Consider the following 18,510-nt stretch of genomic DNA (forward strand, 5'->3'; position numbering starts at 1 on the left):
AGGCTGTGTGCACACACACATAGGTGGTTACAGCACTTAAAAAGGTGAAATCTGAACAATACGTGCCTCGGGGCAGACCCACTGCATCCACAGCGGCCCTGCAGCCAGCTGCTTGGTGCAGCACTGGCTCCCGCCATCCTCATCCCACCTTCCCTTGCCCAGTGCCAAGAATGCCACAGGACGGGGAGCACCGCCTGCCACTCCACAGTGGGAATCCCCCCGGGGAGCCCAGCTCTGTGCCTCTGGACCACAGCTCCCAGTGAGCCCCGCGCCAGCCACCTCACCGGGTGCTGCACCGTCACTGCTTCTCCATGGAAACATGCGGATCACATTGCCTCCTTGCCTCGTCCCCTCCTTGCCCAAAATACAGCCCTGCGTGCTGTTAAAGACGACATTGCGGTGCTTCTGCAAAGCCAGAAGATCACGTTTTTGACTCTCCAGTTAAAAATACACCCCATTTTGATTGGCAACTCCAAAACAGCGCTGCGACCCCAAAAACCTGCCATCTGGAGGAGGCTTTCGCTGTACTGACAGCATGTGTTTCTTTTCCACCTGTTTTTCAAAGCGTCTGCAGCAGGAATTAATTAATATATAATTAATTTGCCTATGTGGGTTTGTATCCCTGGCCTTGGAGCTATTTGCATGTGCACAATGCAACGCTGATGGCATCCTTCAGAGCTGGCTGGGAAGGGGCCAGTATGGATGCTCTTGGTGCCCCCCAGCCCTGGGAGAACGTCACTGGCGCAGGGTCTCAGTGTGGCCACAGCCCGCAGTCCTGCCCTGGCCACTTGCCTGCATCTCCATGATTCACTGGCAGCCAGGTAAAGAAATACTCTGCTGCCTGGCACTCATGTAACGCCGCCGCAATGGGAGCCGATAAGCGACCAAGCTGTCAGCACCGGGGCAGCTCAGGCGCCGGCAGGATGTGTTCACGGGGAGCTCCACTTACAGATGCCCCGGGCACTTCACAGGCAGCCTGAGCGGCGGGACAGAGCAACACAAAGCCTCGTCTCCAGCAGGTTCCTGCTGCGCTCCACTCTCCACGGCCCCTGAGACGCGAGGTCCTACCGCAGCGTTTCCTCCAGCGGGGGCACACCGAATTTCTGCACCTTGCCGGGATCCTGGTGTGGGTGAGCGGGCTGGGCAGGCCTCCCCTGGCACGAAGGGGATCACCTCGCGGCACATTTTAAGGTTTGCTGCGGGATGTTCACCATGCTGGCTGACGGTGTGATTGCACAGCGAATACAGGAGATGCTGTTAATTATTTCTATAGAAATAGAAACGTTGAATAATTAATAGATCAATATTGAACAATTAACAGAATGGGGGGTCCACGCTGGGAAAGCTGGGGCAGAAGTCCCCAGCTGGGGTAAATGCAGGCTGCTGACCTCATTGCAAGACTGGGAGAAATTAAATCCAGTAGCATTTCCAATATTCCCTTGGGATTCAAAGCCAAAACTGCCAGCCAAAACCAAGGTCGCTGTTAAAACTGATCACTGTTATGCACCACAAAGGATCTGAGCAATCCCAGGTGTTGTTTCCCTTCTCTGGGCAGGACACAATGGAGCCTTTTTGTCTCTATGACCTTGGGAAGCTAACAGAAAACAAAGCTATTCAAAAGATCCTTTGCCCCATGGCTGTGCAGCTCTGTCATCTAATCCTCGCCCTGGAATGGGAAGATGGGATGCATGAGGCCTTTCCCAATTTAGAGGAGGACGCAGAAAAATTAGCCAAGGCCACTGAAGAACTCGCTTCCGTTGCAAGAAGGTAATTTTGCTGTGTGTCTTCCAGGCAGATTTGGGGGCTGGGAAGGAGGAGAAAGGGACAGCAAAGAAACTATGAGCTGGGGGCATTCACAGAGCACAGCGCCTGACTCTCCTGTACTCTCTGCCTGCATCCCGCTGGAGAGATGGGAGGGGGCCAGGTGGTAAATGGTGAGGAGGAAGGGATGGTGGGCAGAGGAAACCCGGTGCGGGCACTACTCATGGGACAGGGACGAACTGAGCCCTGTGGCTTTTCCTCCAGGTTGGCTGAGGAGGCCAGCGATGAGGCGTACAAGGAGGAGACGCGTCCTGTGGCCGAGTCCCTCGTCCTGGCAGGGAGACACGTGCTGCTGGCAGCCCGCAAGCTCCGCGCACATCCGGACATCCCTAGCCACAGGGAGGGGCTGGCTGCGTCTGCAAAGAGGGTCCTCACAGAGGCTGTGAAGGTAGCACACGATGGGGACGCTGCTGAAGGGAGCAGCGGGGGAGGCTGGGCTAGGACACAACAGTGGGCAGGCTGCAGGCTGCAAGATCTCCCCTCCATAGGGCAGGGGAAGCTCTAGTTGGAGCCATGGTTGTTTCTTCCCCTTGTGCTCTCACTAGGGCAGGTCTGCTGGGCAAAACATCTCTGCTCTTCCCTGCGGTGGCTGCAGTGCCATTTTCGTGGCTGCGCAAAGGTAAGAAACAGCGAACGGTGATGTGTGAGCCTTAGCCACTCTGACCATTTTTTCTGCTGTGCTGGTTAGATCCTTCAGATCGAAGACGCTGCTGGGGTGAGGAGGATAGTTCAGGCTGCCAACTGGCTTTTGGAGTGCCTGAGCATGCTGCGGGATGCAGAGAACACGCCAGGACTGCTGGCTGCTTTCCAGAACTTTTCTGAGGCCTTACTTCTGCTGAACAATCTGACAGCAAAGCACCTCGAGGAACTCAGGGATTCTCCTCGAAGGACCAGCTTGGTCCAAACTTTGCAGCTCCTTCAAAAACGCGTTCCTTTGCTCCACGCAGCCAAACACAACCAGCTTAAATGCTCCTGGGATCACCATGTCAACCTCTCCAAGGACTACGCTTTCCAGCTGATGGAGAGGACCATCAAAGAGCTTGTTTCCCTGCTTGTCGACAGCGCAGGCAGCAAGGAGCTACAGGACAGTAATGGGATCTTCTCCCAGCACGTGTGCAGGCTGCTGGCTCTCCTCTCTCACCCAGACGCAGCGTACCTCTCCGACAGCGAGTTCAGTGCTCACGTGGAAGCGGTTATTTTCCACTGCATGCTTCTAGCAGACACGTCCAGGCCTGACCTCAAGCAGGATCTGCTGAAACACTGCTGGGTTCTCCTGCGGCTGAGGAAAAGCATCTGCTGTCATGTAAACAACCAGGAGGGACAGGCAAGGCCAAGCTGGGGAAAAAGTAGCCTGGAGGAGAAATGTCACACCATGAGAGAGGAGGTGGAGAATCTTGACCAGGCAGTGCTTACAGCTACTCTGCACCAAATCCTCGACACCTTCTTTGAGGCTAAGGAGCCCCTGAGGCAGTTAGTCGAAGAAGCCCTTAGCCTTGCAGGTGCAGGGTGTTTTCCAGCAGTGCAAGGAGGACTTTTAAAGAAGCTTCAGCCCCTCACTGCCACTTTCTTCACACACGCCCGGCAGATGCTCAGAGTGGCAGACTTTGTTCTGGCCAGGTGCACAGAACCACGAACTGCTAGAGAAATCCAAGACTGGGTAGAGTATTTAAAGAGACTCGTTGCCAGTCTCCCTCCACTGCTCACAGAAATGAGCAGAAATACAACCCAGAAGAGCAGTGCTGAGCAGCTACAGTCCCTGTACCACGCATGGGCTGGAGCGACAGAAAGCCTCTTGCGGTGTTTTGAGGAGACAGTCAGCGTGCATGAATTCCTTAAGCTATCCATCCAGGAAATGGCCAAGCACAGGGAATGGTGTGAAAAGGCCCTAGATAGTCAGGATCCTGAAAGGCTCTCCCGGCATGCGGCTAACCTCACCCGCTGGGCTCGGTGGGTTGCTGAAGCTGCTACCAGGTACGTGGATAGCGCCACAGACCCCATTTTCAGGAACGGCTTGCTGGTTTGGGTTGAACAGCTGGCCAGCTCCATCCTTGAGCTGAAAGCAGCCACAGCCTTTTGTCCAGAGAGACTCTCCTGCCTCCAAACTAGGGATGTCTTTTCAAAGACAGTGAGCTCTCTGGTGGATACTGCTCGCCACGTCCAAGATGGGCTGGATGGGTCCAGCCACCCAGATATCCTCAGCCCTCTCCGGGAACAAGTACGGAGCACTGATGTTATGAGGGAGCTTGGACTCAGCCCATCGTACACTGGGCTAAAAACCATCCCTGCTGAAGCTACATTGCAGGAAGGTGCCCTAAGTCATTCATCTTCACAAGCAGGTAACTTACACCCAGATGTTGTTCCAAGGAAAAGAGATACGCTCCCTGTCATTACAGCACTCCTGGCAGCAACGAGCGCACACGATATGGCAGCTGTCAATGCTGCTTGCTCCGCCTTGCTTGAACTCTCCACCTGCTGTATCGAGGCAGCAAAGGAGGCACTGCCTGTGGCTGAGTCTCCCCTGGGGGAGACTCTGGGGCAGTACCAGAAGATTGTCTCACTGACACCACGTGTTATTAGCTTGGCCAGGGAAACAGCCCCAGGACAGCTCCGTCGTCCAGGCAGACTTCTCCAAATGGCACTCTCACTCTCTGAAAGGATCTGTGAGACCAAAGAGTGCCTAGCAGCTGTGGCAGGCTCTTGGTATAGCCTGTCCCAGCAAGTACTCAGCTTTATCTTGTCTGCTGACTTCACGAGCGGCAAACAGGCTTTGGACGAGACCATGATGGGCTTAGCAGGAGCAGTCCAGTTAGCAGGGGACATTGCAAGCATGTGTGGTAGTAAGCAAAATCCCATTTTCCCTGGTGTCTGGGAGAACTTTCTACAGGTCCAAGCCAAATTTTCACATGCTCAGATGAACACCGAAGCGTTACTTGGGAAAGCAATGTCTTTTGAGGGCTCCTGCAGGCTGGGAGAGGCCAGCCTGGAGCTGCACTGTGTCCAGTGGGCTGTCAGCATGCACGTGCTCCTGGGTGCTGTGGATCAGTTCATAGGCAGGGACATCCTGTTCCTGAGGGAGCTGAGAAGTGCCATGAAGAACAAGCTTTGTTCTCAGAGCCTCTTGGCTGCTGTGTCTGAGAACTCCCTCAGGCTGCAGGAGGCTGCCTGGCTCTCTTACTTGTCCTGCCCTGAAGACTGTGGTCGCCGTGAAATCCTAGCCCTCAAGGAGGAGATAAAGGTGCTAATGGAAGCACTGCTCGATGCCTCCAACACCCTCTTGGTCTCCCCACTGTCTACTGCCAGCTTGTACATTCGCTTTGAGCTCCTGCAGAGAGACTTGGCCCTCAGGGTCAAGGCGCTGCTGCTCCACCTGGAGGAGGCCAACACCGAACACCTACGGATCATCCGAGATGTCCTTGGACCAGCCCTGTCTCCCCTCTCTGAGGAAGAAAGGGAGAAGAGCAAACAGGCTTTTGAACAGAAGGCAAGTCAGCTAATGGCCAACATTCAGTGGGTCAGAACTACCCTCCACGATGTCCTGGAGACCACTGCTCAACTGCAGTCGCAGGCAAACCTGCTCTCTGTCGCAGACCATCTCCTGATTCTGACGTCTGATGCAGTGAGCAGTGCCAGCCAGCTCTTCCAAAGCCACCAGGACCGAGGGCATCTCCACCTAGACAGCATTGTCTGGTACTGGTCAGCACAAGCACACTACCTCGTCACACGACTTCAGGCTGTCCAGGGCATTGGTGGGCACGTCCTGGAGCTCATGAGACAATGCTTGCAGAATGCAGGGAACCGGTGCTCTCCAAGACAGCACAGCAGCGTAGCCAAGCTCTCCGCAGCCCAAGAGCTTGGTGCTGTGAGCCACACAACATCAGCAGAAACTCACCTGACCAGGAGTGGATGTGCAAGCAGAATGGCCAGAGAGGCACGTGAAATGGTACAGTATTTTTTCCCCCATTAACTCTTAGTGCAGCATAATTTTTAGGGCTGTCAATCAGCCCTGTTACCCACACTGGGGAGTATTGGGGTAACTGAGGTAGGCAGGGACCTCCTGGAAGTCAGTAGGCCAACCCCCTACCCAGAGCAAGACCAATGTCCAAGTTAATCAAGATGCTGGGTACCCCATACCGCTGAGCTCTGGGTGTCTGATCTGACAGAGACCCTTGCATAGATAAACCCATCTCCAACATCCTGTTTCTGAGGAACTGGTGGCTGTACTGTCCTTCCTTTCCCTAAAATACTGCCCGTCTCTGCTCAGCTCCTCACCTCCCCACAAGCTCTCCTCGGGAGTACCTGCCACCCTGTTCCTACCACAACTGCTGCCAGTTGCCAGAAGCTGGCAAAAGCCTCGGCAGCACAACCCAAACCACTCTGCAAAGCAGGTTAGAGTACTTGATTGCACTTCTCTGCCATAGACACTGTCAGCTTACAGGACAGCTCTCGCTTGTTTGGAAATAGCTCCAGGACTTAATAGTCCCACTGTGGGTGAAGGCAGGGGAGAGAAGGGCTGGGTGGGAAGGTGGAGCAGACTCAGAGAGGTGGCAGACAGCTGTGCTGCCTCCTTTACTCACCCAAAACTGCTTCAGAAACATGCAGGCAGAGACTTCTCAGCATCGATGCATCTGCACGCTCCAGACTTTAAATCTGTTAAGTTCTTGTCTCGACAGCAGCAGAGCGGTCCTCTCAGCGTCTCCCTTGCCAGCAGCCCTAGGAGGTACGAGGGAGAAGACAGTGACACGCTGCGAAGAGGCTCCAGCAGGATGTTCCAGGTCACCAAGGACATGGCAACAAGGATGCTTCACATGACTCAGTTTCTGAGGAAGAAGGGCCCCATCACAGTATGGAGTGTTTCACCCCCTCTACCCCAGCACTTTCATAGGCATAAAGAAAAGATTTTTTCCTCAAGAGTGTGGTCAAACCCGGTGACAAAGCTGCCCAGTGCCTGCTGAAACACCAGCGTTATCCCACCCTTCTAAGAGTGTAACTGGGTGTCACTGGGAATTACACTGGGAAGTGCACAAAACACTGGGACTTACTTTCCTGAAAGGAGATGCAAGACCTATGTCTAGTCCTTTCCTCATTTCAGAACACACCTGGCCTTTCCACATGCTCCTGTCTTACAAGAAAGGGGTCTGTTTTCTCCTTCTCTCCTGCAACACATTCCCGTTTCGTTTCAGAGCAAAGAACAGCTTGTCACCTGTGCCAGGCAAATCGCCTCTGACGGGCAGGTGTTTGTCAGATTTGGCCGCATTGTTGCGAAGAACTGCCCGGACAAGAGCTGCTCCTCGGAGCTGCTGCGTGCCGCAGAGCAGACCCACACCATCAGCAGCCAGCTCGGCATTGTGGCCAGGTGGGTTGCTGCAGACAGGGACAGCCAGCCCAAGGCTGGTGGCCCCTCCTCAAAGAGATGTGCACAGTGGTCTCCAGAGGTCCTTGTCGGACCTGGGGGTAGCCCTTAGAGCTCAGCTACAACCAACAGCGCTCCCTCTCCTCCTCTGGTTGCCATAAGCAGCCCTTTCCCCCCCCCGCCCCCCCATCTTGTCTGCCTCTCTTTCCCCTGCACGCCAAAGCTGGAAACCTGCCACAATAGTGCAGGGGACACCTGTTTGGGCTTTGGAGTACCTGGCCACACAGGAGAAGCCCACTGTCTGATGCTTTTCCAGTAGTAAAATACTTCAAAATATCTTTTAGGGTAAAAGCAGTCACTGCAGAGAGCAAGTCCTCTTCGGAGCTGCTCGTGAGCAACGCGCAGAATCTACTTCAAGCCATTTTGCATGTTCTGAGGGCAGCCGAGGCAGCATGCATCAAAGTAAGTTAATGCTGATTGCACCAAATAGGTTTCACAAGGTAAGCCCATGACATGGGGAGCTCCTACAGCCACATCAGGCGATGGGGAGGTGGGAACCGGCTGCTGTGGGACCTCTGTCAACTCCAGCTAGGGGCAAAGATTGTTACTGTGATGTTTCTGTTTTATGCCTTTGTGCCTCATTTCCAAAGCCTCCCATGCCTCTTTCCAGGCATCGGATCTGATCTGTCACTGCTACGAACTCTGAAGGCATCTCTAGCTGGTCCACTTCCCATTTCATTTTTGGACAGGAGAGCAGCAGCATCTCACTGGAGGCCTTGATTTGGAAATATTCCATGTCAGTCTTAGCCTTTCCGTTGTCTCAAGATGAGCTTTGATCAGAAGTCGCAAGAGCTCGCCTTGCAGCTGCCAACAATGGCTGACTGATCCAACTGTAAATAGTTTGTGGGAGCAGACTTTATCTGAAAGCACTTCGAAAACAAGTACAAATACAACAACGCTCTGCACTGATGCAGTTTTTCTTTGTGGCTTAACCTCCTATATAATCCTACAACTTTTGCTGAGCTCCAGTATGTCATTTTGAGAGACAGTTTTGATTAGAATTTTATTTGATGGAGGATCAGCAGGCATGGAAAAGCTCCTCCTGTGCTCACCTGCCCATACTGGTAAAAGCATACTATATACATCCATTTTTTACTTTGCTGATGCCAGCCATTCTTTTATCTTGATTGTCTAGATTACAAAGTCCTTCCTGAACCCAGCTTTTTCTCTTTAGGAATGTATGGGTCTGCTTACCAATACGCTAACTAGATGGCATTTTTTTCCCTCTCTCTGTAAGCAGGTTTTTAAGCATCTTAAGTCTTTTTTCAAGCATTAACTGTTAGAAATGCCACATTGATTGCACGCACATCATTACATTCAGACTTTTATATTGTTCAAGATATTTTAAACAAGTTGATGCACAACAACACATTAAAGCATTCAAATATTTTGTCTCCTACTAGGGCTTGCAACAGCCCCCACCTGACTCTGAAGAAGGGGAAGTAGCTGCTTTTTGTATTCAGTGGAGAAAAAACCTGTTGCGGCACAGAGCCGAGGAGTGTTTAAACTCAGACAGGGATGAACTAGGCCTCCGCAAGACTCAGGCAAGGGCTGAGCCCACCCTCACAGCTATGGTACAAGAACAACCACCTCAGACCAGGAACAACCCCAAGAGTCCGAAACCTACTAAAGGACACGCAATTACAGGCAGCCACCCCTAAAAGCAGGACGGGACTTGTGCTGTGGGTGAACTGCATCGCCAGCTGGCCTCGGCAGAAAGAGCACAGCCAGTGCTGGACTCGCCCAGCTCACAGCTCTTCTGCTAGAGCTGCGCTCGTAGGACTGAAAGCGCAAGGCCTGAAAAGGCTTTTGTGCGCTGGCTGCTCTGCCTATGGCAAACCCCACCCTGCAGACACTGCTTCCTTTTGGCAACTGTATGGAGAGAGGAATAAAACAACGCCACACGCTAGTGTTATTTCCTAAGAGGCCTCTCCTCCAGATGGCGTGTGAAGTTGAGTAATGCAACGTGATACTGAGCCACAGAGGACAAGGGAGCTGCGGAAGAGCCATCAGAGGAGCTTTACCCAGGGAAAGGGAAACCAGAGGGGTTCCTGTTCAGCAGAACACCAGCATTCACGGATCTTTGTTATGTGGCATGTGAGCCATTCTAAAACCGTAAATCAGTGGCCACCAACAGGCTACCCGGGAATCAAATTCTTTACAATGCATACTCCCTGCAGGTGTGAGATGGCTGGGGCTCTTACCTAGTCAGTCAGGCTTCTGGGGCCAGGGGCAGGGGGAATGTTAGGTAAGGAAAACCTCATTGGATGAGGTACCTTTATTACATTTCTTTCAGTAACTGCCAGTTTGCTGTGTTCTCCAGCACCTGAGATGAACAGAAGGATGTAGGAACATACTCGTAGCAGCACCAGCAAATCTGGCTGGTCGGAAGGATCAAGGGGTTCTGTAAATGTCTGTTTTGCTCGTCTCCTGCACAAGAAAGTTTCATAGCTGGGAGGCCTTTTGCAGCACCCTGATCTTAAGCACACTATCAAATTCCTCTTCACCTAGCACTATTGTGTAATTCTAATAGACACCATCCTATCAAGGGCGGCTGAAGGGGATTTTTAACAACCATCACCTTTTCTTCTTGGGGTAACAATCCTAACTGCTGCACAGAAGTGCAGCCTGAGATACACAATCCTGCAGAAGAGTCACTGCATACTGGGGAACTCACAGGCAAAATACAAATTCAGAAGGTAACAAGAACAAAGGTACCACAAAACCTGGAGGAAACAAGAACTGAATGAGAAGGAAGACTAAGGGATAGGGTCACTGACTTCTGAAATGCAAAACAAGTTTGTAATTAAATATTCTACACTTTGCAAGAATAAAATGACTTGATTTTTGTTATGAAGGGTTCATATCAAAGTATTTTCATCATAGTAGAAAAACAGCCTACCAAGGGAGGCTAGAAATCTCCTTAAGCGTCCTTTTATCATGGGGTAGCAAACACCAGCTGCCAATCTAAGAACACGCAGTCTGTCTGAAGTGCAGAGAACAGACAAGATGAAAGAATCATTTCACTCTTTCACATCTGCAGGGCCAGCAACAGCATTTGGTCACACCTGCTGCCCCTGACTCAGCACATCCTACAGCCTGCAGAGAAATGAGACTTTTCTCCAAGATCCCTTTCAGCCCTAGAATTCTAGGACACACTGCCACAGTAAAACCTTCAGTGCTGATGATCACCAACCTTGCAACTAGGAGTTTCTGGAGTATCCAGGACCATCGATACTGGCTGCTCCCACTGCTGCTCTCCACGTCACAGCCTCAGACAGGAGTTGCGAGTGTCCGAGGGAAACACCACTCCGGCAGCATGCTGTGCTTGTGGAAGAGATGGAAGCAAGCCTCCCCTGCGAAAGACACAGTCAGTTCACACAGCAGACCAGGCTTGACTTGCTTAGTGGCTGCAGTCCATCCCAGCCAACCTCAGTGGGGCAGGACTGTCCCCACACACTTTCCTGCTGGGCTCAGGCACGCCCCCAGCACCTTCCCTTTGAGAAATCAGGTAGTGCAGCACTTGCATCATAGCAATGAATCTCCTCTGTGTTCAAGAGAATAGCAGCAGGCACACCAGATCATCCTTGGATTCAGGGAAGAAATCTGCAAGGAATAAACCAGTGAGCACGGGTGGACAGAAGAGCTGAGCAGCAGCCCACAGACCCTTGTGCTGCCCACTAGGAACTTCTGGCCAGGCATGGCTGGACCAAAGAAGGAAGGAAGGAAGTGGTTACACATCGAGATGACAGGCTGCAGGGACAAGCTAGCTCCTTTCAGATCACATTTCCTTCTTACCTTGTCCCCCTTCTTGCCCCAAATAAAGACCTGTATTGTATTAAAGGTACTGAGATGGCAGTGGATCTCTAAGGTTAGAAACTAGCACTCCACGCCCCTCTGCCAGAACACATTCTGTTTTCATCTGCAGCTCCAGAATACACAACTGGACCAATGGCAAGCCACCCAAGGTCCTTCAATTATCTCAACTGGTATCATTTTGTCCTTGGTCTTAGGCTTTCCTTTGCCCCTTCTTTTCCCAATACTTTCAAAAAGAAAGAAAAACAAACAAACAAAAACAAACGAGTTCAATTTAGTGATGATATCCTCCCTGCCCTACAGAAGCTGTAACTTGAGGTTACAGCTGCCCATCCTGCAGGTATGGACTAATTACCTTCCATATCTGAACATGAAACCACACATTTGGCTTCAATAAGAACTTACTACCTTTTCTCTTTGTTCCTCTAATCAGTCCATGTGCTCTTTCCAAACTATTTCTATTTTTCCTTGCTGTTCAATGCTGGCTCATTTTTTAATGAAATTCTTTAACAAACTTGTCATCAGATGCAGAAGCAGTAAGTAGGACTAGTGGATTACTCTCCAAAATAACGTTGACATTTTGTGTCTAGTTCTGTTATCTAGTTCTCAATTATTGCATGTGCTATTTAAAATACCATTTAATTAATACAATTTATACTCTGAAAAGTTGTGAAGGCAAACTGAAACCATGACTGCCTTCAGCAATGTCTCCCCTGCCACATTTGGCACACAGAAATCAGCAGCTTCCCTGAGCTCATCCAAGCTCTGTTCAGCAATGCAAGACAGCTCACGTTCCTGCCTGGATCGCTGCTGTGTCTCACAGGCTCAAAAAATCAAAACCACACAAGTTGTGATAACCATCATGCTGTCCCTGTCCCAAGCGTTCCCTGGGCCAACAAACAGGAAGAAAGAGGAAAAGGTCCACTGAGGAAGAGACTTAATGCAAAGAACCATTGCACGTGGGTGGGAACCAGGTGGCAATTGAGCAGACTGCAAATTTTTATTTTCAATGTAGCTAGCTAGGTATAACTACATTTCCGCTATATAAAAAGCAAACAAAAAGGTAAAACAAGAGAGGCTTTGAGGACAGTTGTGCTCTGGGCATGCAACATCTTCAGAAATTAAAGAACATGCACGACGTTTCTCATAGCGATGATGATCTTTGTAGTAAGGGAACGACGACAACAAGTGTGATCCCGGAACCACTCGGCAAGCTAACTCATTGGGACTCAACGCAAGGTCAGCTTCAAAACCCACTGCCATCTGACTGGCAAGTGGCTGAGCAGCTGAGCTAAAGGCAACTTTAATCACCTTCGTCCTTCGGACACCCCCTCTGCTGTTCCTCCAGCCGTCAACTAGCTGCCATCACATCAACATCACAGCCGTTACCAGACTTTAGCTGTACCCTTTTTAATTTTTTGTTAAAAATGTCATAAAGACACAATGAATACAAGTACTGCAGTTACATCAATACAAAAAAAGCAATACAAATTAAGCAGCTGAATACAAAAATACATTGAAATACATGAACACCACAATGTAACTTATATCACTAATCAGAATTGTGTATGCGTGAAAAAATTAAATAAAAACCTTTTTTGTATTAGACAACTTAGGTATTCTCCACTTTTAACAGTAACTTTCTTCTAGTTATGTACTTCACAATTTCTTCTATATACAGCATAGAATAAAATACTTTTAAAAGATATGACATTTTTACTCCTCAATATGTGATATAGGTCTCTTTTACACTAAGAATATTGACTGCATGAATAAAAACCAATGTCTTACATCGACTGATCTGAAAAGGAGGATCAACGTTTTCCTTTTAAATCATTTATGTATACTTCCATTAGTAAGTTTGGCTTGATGCGTCAGACAATCCTTGTCAAACAGTGTCTCTCACAGTAATGTACATAATATTGCTTGTATCTATACAATCATACAAATGTGGCAATCATATCTAAATGTTTATGAAAGAGACAGCTCACACATATACAGGTCTTCAGACTTTCTTAATGACTTATTTACAATGAAAGTGCTTTTATCAGCTCTAACACGATACATGGTTTTTTTTTTTTCTACATGTCAATTATTAGTCTCCCTGAAATTGGAAAAAGTATTATATAGAAAATACCACAGCTTTGCAAACACTATAGCATACTGTATAACTGCATGTGGTTCTGAGATTAGCAGCTGAAAAGTGTTGATAATTATAATTTAAAAATAAATAAAGCAAAGAGGTAAACCAGTTACAAAACAGCAGAAAACTGCAATATTCACAACAGTAAAAAGACTTAAAATCAATTGCTAACAAAATGGTGAAGCAGTTGGATCGAAAGTCTTGAAAACATCTTTTAGCGACTTATCATCTGATTCCCCATTCGGATCGTTATCCTGTGTCTGAGTTACCTGTCCAGGCTGTCTAACCTGCCTTGGATCGCTGTACTGCGGTCTGATTAATCCTGATAAAGCTTGGATTGGAAGATTATGCACCGCAGGTGCAGCACTGGAGTGTTTAGCCTGAGATTTACTGGTGCTATTTGCTTTATCTGAAGTGGCTTCTGCTGATCCTTCTGTATTTTTTTCCACATTCGAGGCAGGCTTCGGCAGTGACGCATCTTCCGAGAGACTGGGTTCATTTTTGCCAGAATTTTTCAAAATACTTTTTTTCTGGTTCTCTCCGTTCTCTCCTGAACTAGCTGGAGCTGTGTCCAACGATGATGAGCTGTGATCCCTCGGATCATACAAGCTAATACCGCTCAGTATCGAGCCCGGAGTTCCCAGCCTGACACCACTCGACGACAACTTGGGCGCGTAGGGAGGCAGAGCATCTGGGTCAGGCTTAGCAGTCGCAGCTTCTGAGGTCTGCGAGGAACTGGCAGCAGATCTGGCAAGGCGGGGGTCAAACTTGGAAGGGTGCGAATCCTTTGCAACTCCGTGATGAGAATCTGCACTGGACAGTCTGTGGAGCCTGGGATCAACGTTTTTTTGTAAGCGAGGATCTCCTAATTTGCTTGAGCTACTGGTGTGCGAATCTGCAGACTGATCCAGATAGCTGCTCCTGCCTGCTAAGTTGTTCTTTGCTTTTGCAGCTAGTCTCGGGTCAGCTGGCATCGCATTTGGATGGGGATCATTTTTCAGATTCCGCAGTTTATTAAGTCTCTGGTCAGCAATGAGTGGAGGAAGGGGTAAATTAATTGAGGAGACGGGGTCAGGCTTAGGCAAAGGTACTGGGAGCAAGTCTTCGGGTGCCCATACAATATGCTTAGCAAAGTTTGGTTTCATCAGGGTAACATCCATTTTAATGTGGCTGAACTGCCTAAGCTGCGATCGGGGATCCCTCAGTGTTACACCAGGCAAAGGTTCCAATGGTATCAGAAAAGCTCGTTCTCTCAGTTCTCTTTCTGAGTCCTCTTCATCATCATCCATCCCTTTTTGCTTGACTTTTACACCAGTGTGAGGGTGGTGTAAGTCTAGCTTTGCTCCACCGAGAGATGAGCTGGCATGACCACCCTCATTAACCTTGTGCATCCTGGGGTCTCGTACAAGCCGGGGGTCCAAGGCTGCAGATTCTGAAGGCTTTCTGGGGGTTGACCTTGGCGAGGCCCTAAGTCTTGGGTCTGCAGCCTGAGGCCCTGCACCTTTGTCTTTTGCCAGCCTTGGATCAGTAGGAACACCAAGCATGTGCTGCTCTGTGGAATGCTGTTGCCGATTCCTGAAGTTTTCACTTTGCTTCTTCAAGGTTTTTAGTATCGATTTAACACTGCTCCCCTCTTCTTCTTCGCTACTGGAGTACCAGTTGACATTGTCATCTGAGAAAAGAGGATTCAAGTTAATGATCACCGGGGAATAAAACAGTGCATTTACTCATATACAAGGGTAACTTCTCAGTAAAATAATGGAACTTAGTAATAATGCTAAGGCCTGATACCAAGTCCTCACTCACTGTATTACGACCACCATAACATGACAAAAATAAATAAATAAGGAACTGAAAAAAAAAATAAATATAGTTAACTAAGATACTCCCAAACTCTGCTGCATTCTCTCCACATCTCTCTCTCTCGATACTAATTTGGGAAAATAAGCTACTTCCAAACAATTATTTCTACTAGTACTAGTAAAAGACAACAACATTTTAAAACCGAGTCTGGATGAAAGTGACCTTGCATTGCGGAGTAGGTAAAGTAAAACAGCACCTTACAGTTGTCTTAAAAACAGATATATTACAAATGTGGAATTTGCTGCTTCATTACACAGATAACAGAAGTACTTCCAGAAGCCACAGAAAAGGGTGCAGCAGCGAGCAGGCCAAGGGACAAACATACTCCGTGCTGCTCAAGCTGATCTGCAGGTTTACTGTTCTCTATTGGCTATAGCTTACAGAAACACTCAGATTAAACACTGCAAATTTCAGATATTGCAGAGGGGGGAAAAAAACTGCTCTGGAGAAATGGAATATGCAAAAAAGATCAAGAGGCACAACTGAATAAACAGAATCTAAGAGGCTCTTGCAGTATTGGCAGTTAGAAATAATAACCCTGTTTCAATCAGGGGTTTTAAGAAGCAATTGAGTTATCAGCAAGAGACCCTTTTAAAAAGTGCAGACTACATCAAAAATTATCCACAGATCTATGGTTGGACTAGATGATCTTAGATGTTTTTTTCAACCTAAATGATTCTATGATTCTATCTTTCTACTTTGAACTGAAATGCAGAAACTAAACCTATACTAAAATCCTAGAATAGGTTGGAAAAAAAAGCAAGCACCTTGAGCTGAAAATATTGAGCTGGTACTTGTGCATTCACAGTAATTATGAATGGCAATACGATGAAAAATTCAAATCAACGCATTTGTTCCAGGATAATATATGGTCAGTAAGTAAATTCTGAACATTAACAAAATTAACTTTACCTTCTTCTTTGCTCATTGCCCTCTGACCCTGGCTGCTGACAGAGTCTCCATCTCTTTGATGCTTTTGACTAAGTCTTACATAAAGGGCTTTCTGCATTGCTGGAAGAAAATCTGGTACATTAATGGATGGTTTATGGCCCATATGACTACTCATGCAGTCTGACTCACTTCCACCTTGATGAGACTCTTGAGCCATAAGGTGAGCCTGGTGGTCTGTAAATTCTCCATGCCACGTTCCATCTGCAGTACAAAAAAATAAAGTCAGCAGCTACCCCATACAAGCTTTTAGAGCAAAAGCAGTAAGACACAAAACACAATCTAGCAAAACTAGCACAACATATTTCATAAATGGAAATTATCATCTGAAAAGGTGCGTATGGTAAAGGCATTAAAACAGGTGTGGTTTTCTCTCCAAAATTCTTTCAGCTGCTCAGCTTTCAAGGCATGTTTTAACACTGTACAACTACAAAGCACCATATGAAACAACAATTCTTAAATGTCCTTACCACCAGAGTTATTAGCTGGCTGGAAGTTATGTACAGCTTGATGAGAATAATAATTGTCGTAGAAATCAGCTGGGTTCTGAATAGGCTCGTAATTCATATTCGGCTGCCTCTCACCAGGCATCTGCTGGTACTGTGGCCCCGGAGGACAATGATTATCTCTAGGCATATTCACCATATGTCCTTGAACTCCTGGGCCGCTGTAAGACCCACCAAGACCTGGGGGTGTCAGAGGTGGACCACCTTGCTGTCCTTGCATAGGCATACCAGACTGGTTCTGTGGTCCTAGAAAGCCTGGTGGAACACCCTGCATAGGAGGACTTTGCGGCATTCCTGGGCCTTGAGGCCCTCCACATGGATGATGTCCAGGAGAACCTGGGTGCATTGGCGGTCCATTATGTCCTTGCGACATGCCGGGTCCTGGCCCTGGACTTGAACCTGGATTATACATATGCTGAGAATGGGGGTCATTTCCCTGAAACGGTGGTCTTGGTGGGGATGAGCTGTTATAAAAGGTTGGTGGCCTGTAGGCAAAAGAAAATTAATAAATTACTTGCAAAAATTTTTCACTTACAAACAGCCTACTAGCTATCTCTCCCCATCTTCACTCTTACAGATGCCTGTTTCACATATATTTGTTTTCAAGTTGGATAAACATCTGAATGCAAAATAACTTTCAAAAAGAATAACTACGTATGTTACAAATAGCTCATAACACGTTACTGAGCTTGTCTACAAGTAGAATTTTTTTTTTTCTTTAAATTAGCAGATGCAAAACTGAACATTTGCTGCAACTAAGTGTTTCAAACGTGTCACAGCCAACAATCTCCATCGGGAGCGTCCATTGTCTTTGGTCAGGAAAGATCTAACCATAAAAAGAGTTTAGGAGAATGAACTTTGCTCAGCCTGCAAATGGAGATAGACAAGACAGGCACACAGCCAAAACAAGAGCCAAAGGAGAGGCTTTCTGGAAGGCTCAGTGAGTAATCCTTTTAAGGAAAGCATGAAATGAGTAAATAATTGATAGCCAGTATTTGACGGATCATTAACAATATACTCAGAAGCGTATACTGACAAAAAATAAGAGAATATTTTATGCATTTATGTAGCCACGATCTAAGAACTCTACAGAAAAATCTAAAACCTACTTTTTTCCAATTTTGTGTGCTAAATCCACAGTAGGCTTCACAACAATTTCAAAGAGAGATGGTATTTTCTTATATTCTCCTGAAGGATCTTGATAATTTTCTATATCAGACTCAGAAAATGGATATTGCTCTGGTGGGGTTGGCAGAAGCCCAACGCCTGGTGGTGGCTTAGGCAGAGGAACTATGCCACGCTTTCTGAGTTCCTCCAGTTCTTTCTCATCTTCATTTTGTGGTTCCTCTTCATTATTCAAAACCTAGAATGAAGCAATATAGCAAAACACACCATTATTTTTACACTATATGCAATTCAATTTTGTCTTGCATTTTCCATTTAAATGTACCTGCTGCAGTACTAGTATATATTGGCATCAAACTCAGGAAAATTAGAAATCTATTATAATTTATTCCATAGGACACTGATTCACATCCAGGAAGAAAACTATTACTGTAGACAGCAAAGAACAATTTTACAGAGGTCCATTTACCTCAAAGAGTAATTTTAAATGACAGAAATGGAATTAAATTCTAAAATTCATAGTGTTTTTAGTGTTAAACCCACGTCACTTTTCTTTTAAGACCTGTTGTATAGTAACTGGGGGGAGATGTAAATATCCCACTTAACACAAAGGTCAGAATTTCATGAATCATTCAGAGGAGGCAACTCATTCCTTTCTCCACCCTGAGTTCAGAAGTCAGATGATATCTAACTTCAAGACAACCAAAGCTACACTTCTTGTTATGGAGTGCATGGAGACTTCCACAGAAAGGGAGTCCAAAAGAATTACTAGCTGTGAAAACAAGTGAGTCAGATATGACTGAAAAATAATGGGTGGCAAGGGGAACTTGATGTATGGAACCGAGTCACAGACTTGCAGCACTAAAGAGCAACAGGGA

At 47.6% G+C, this 18,510-nt stretch overlaps 3 protein-coding genes and 1 long non-coding RNA gene across 6 annotated transcripts in view; 2 read left to right on the forward strand and 2 right to left on the reverse strand.

Annotated features, from left to right (window-relative positions):
• The window catches only part of GZF1 (GDNF inducible zinc finger protein 1), a 32,901-nt gene extending 23,479 nt beyond the window's left edge, over positions 1-9,422 (forward strand). The window contains exons 6-8 of one of the 2 annotated variants that reach the window (XM_035322806.1): positions 1,532-1,536; positions 6,953-6,958; positions 9,412-9,422. The gene's annotated coding sequence lies outside the window, so the exon portion shown is untranslated. Of the gene's footprint in view, positions 1-1,531; positions 1,537-6,952; positions 6,976-9,411 lie in introns of those variants that run through there. The other variant, XM_035322805.1, reaches the window with a different exon arrangement.
• LOC118164949 lies at positions 4,879-12,573 on the forward strand. The gene is made up of 5 exons (XM_035322807.1): positions 4,879-5,761; positions 6,477-6,662; positions 7,002-7,174; positions 7,516-7,633; positions 8,635-12,573. The coding sequence occupies exons 1-5, from the start codon at positions 4,910-4,912 to the stop codon at positions 8,890-8,892; spliced, it is 1,587 nt and encodes a 528-aa protein (XP_035178698.1). The 5' UTR covers positions 4,879-4,909; the 3' UTR covers positions 8,893-12,573.
• On the reverse strand, positions 5,567-10,557 carry LOC118164952. The gene is made up of 3 exons (XR_004749765.1): positions 10,428-10,557; positions 6,396-6,531; positions 5,567-5,678 (listed from the first exon to the last, which is right to left on the reverse strand). It is a non-coding gene; the product is annotated as an uncharacterized LOC118164952 (long non-coding RNA).
• The window catches only part of ZC3H6 (zinc finger CCCH-type containing 6), a 39,384-nt gene continuing 33,306 nt past the window's right edge, over positions 12,433-18,510 (reverse strand). Inside the window, exons 9-12 of one of the 2 annotated variants that reach the window (XM_035322800.1) lie at positions 17,617-17,870; positions 16,472-16,992; positions 15,966-16,205; positions 12,433-14,862 (exon numbers count right to left, since the gene is read on the reverse strand). In XM_035322800.1, coding sequence (XP_035178691.1) covers positions 13,358-14,862; positions 15,966-16,205; positions 16,472-16,992; positions 17,617-17,870 — 2,520 coding nt within the window. In that variant the 3' untranslated portion in view covers positions 12,433-13,357. The remainder of the gene's footprint in view (positions 14,863-15,965; positions 16,206-16,471; positions 16,993-17,616; positions 17,871-18,510) is intronic. The other variant, XM_035322799.1, reaches the window with a different exon arrangement.

The sequence above is a fragment of the Oxyura jamaicensis genome, chromosome 3 (genome assembly GCF_011077185.1).
Source record: "Oxyura jamaicensis isolate SHBP4307 breed ruddy duck chromosome 3, BPBGC_Ojam_1.0, whole genome shotgun sequence".
Taxonomy (NCBI): Eukaryota; Metazoa; Chordata; class Aves; order Anseriformes; family Anatidae; genus Oxyura; species Oxyura jamaicensis.